The following is a 1,005-nucleotide window of genomic DNA, read 5'->3' on the forward strand; positions in this document are numbered from 1 at the left end:
GCTAGCCTGTTGGAGGAGACTCAGGCCCAGAGCCCCCCACACCACAGAGCTCTCTGGACTTAGGTCTGTAAGCACTGTGCACACAGCACCCCACCTGCTGACACAGCGGTGAGCACCAGAAGAGAACACGTGAGCCAGGACATCTCGGGTTGGGTCTGCCTGAGAGAGTCCAGCCTGGGCATCTGCCTCTCAGGGCCCCAGAGTCCAGCTCTGTCCTTGCACAGAAGGACACTAGGTCCCTGAGTCACACAAGGCACAGGAAAGACCAGGTCGACAACCACGAGTGGCTGGCTGATAGCCCACCTCCCCCCAGGCAGTCCCAGCAGTGGGCCCGCTTGCCAGGAGCGCGTTTCTCACCCGGGGCAGGAGAAGGGGTGGAAACAAATCCAAATCCGCCCACTCGGGGGGACTCCTGAGGGATGAGCTCCTTCCCGTCGGGGCCCACCTTGCCCTGTTTGTGCTGGAACAAACAGAGAGACAAGCATCAGAGGGCCGGAGTGCTCTCTCCCCAGCTGGCTGATGGACAGATGCACAGGAACAGGCTGGAAACACTTCCCCTTCTTAGGGCAAAGCCAGGGCTCTGGGGCTGGCAGCCGTCTTGGGGAAAGAGGGAGGACCCCCTCGCCCCCACCCCACAAAAGACCTTGAGGCTGTCAGAATGAGCACCAAGCAAGAAACACCCCCTCCTCCCATCCAGGGCAGTGCTGGGCCCTCAGCTCAGCACCCCACCCTGGCTACTTCCAGACAGTACCGACTTCAGGCCCCTGCGGGGGCAACACTGACGAGAGGACCTGTGCTCTAGTCTCTTCCTGCCTCCCACCCTTCAATCGCACGACCACACAGTCCCCATCAGAGAACACCCATCCATCTTGCTTCCAGGCTCGGAAAACCTCTGCCTTCTGCCATCACGAACACTCTCTCACCCCAGCTCACCCTCGGGGGCTCGCTGGCTTCCCTGCCTGCCCACCCACTGTCTAGCCCACAGCCCTGCCTGGTGTGTGGGCA

General features: G+C 61.7%; 1 protein-coding gene across 1 annotated transcript in view; it reads right to left on the reverse strand.

Annotated features, from left to right (window-relative positions):
• Positions 1-231: 231 nt before the first annotated feature.
• Positions 232-1,005, reverse strand: part of LOC105823280 (protein DGCR14-like) — a 9,045-nt gene continuing 8,271 nt past the window's right edge. The window contains 2 exon segments of the mRNA XM_012660419.1: positions 232-239; positions 304-460. Of these exon segments, the coding sequence (XP_012515873.1) occupies positions 232-239; positions 304-460 (165 nt within the window).

This window comes from Propithecus coquereli, unplaced genomic scaffold (assembly GCF_000956105.1).
Source record: "Propithecus coquereli isolate 6110/MARCELLA unplaced genomic scaffold, Pcoq_1.0 Scaffold665, whole genome shotgun sequence".
NCBI classification, from domain to species: Eukaryota; Metazoa; Chordata; class Mammalia; order Primates; family Indriidae; genus Propithecus; species Propithecus coquereli.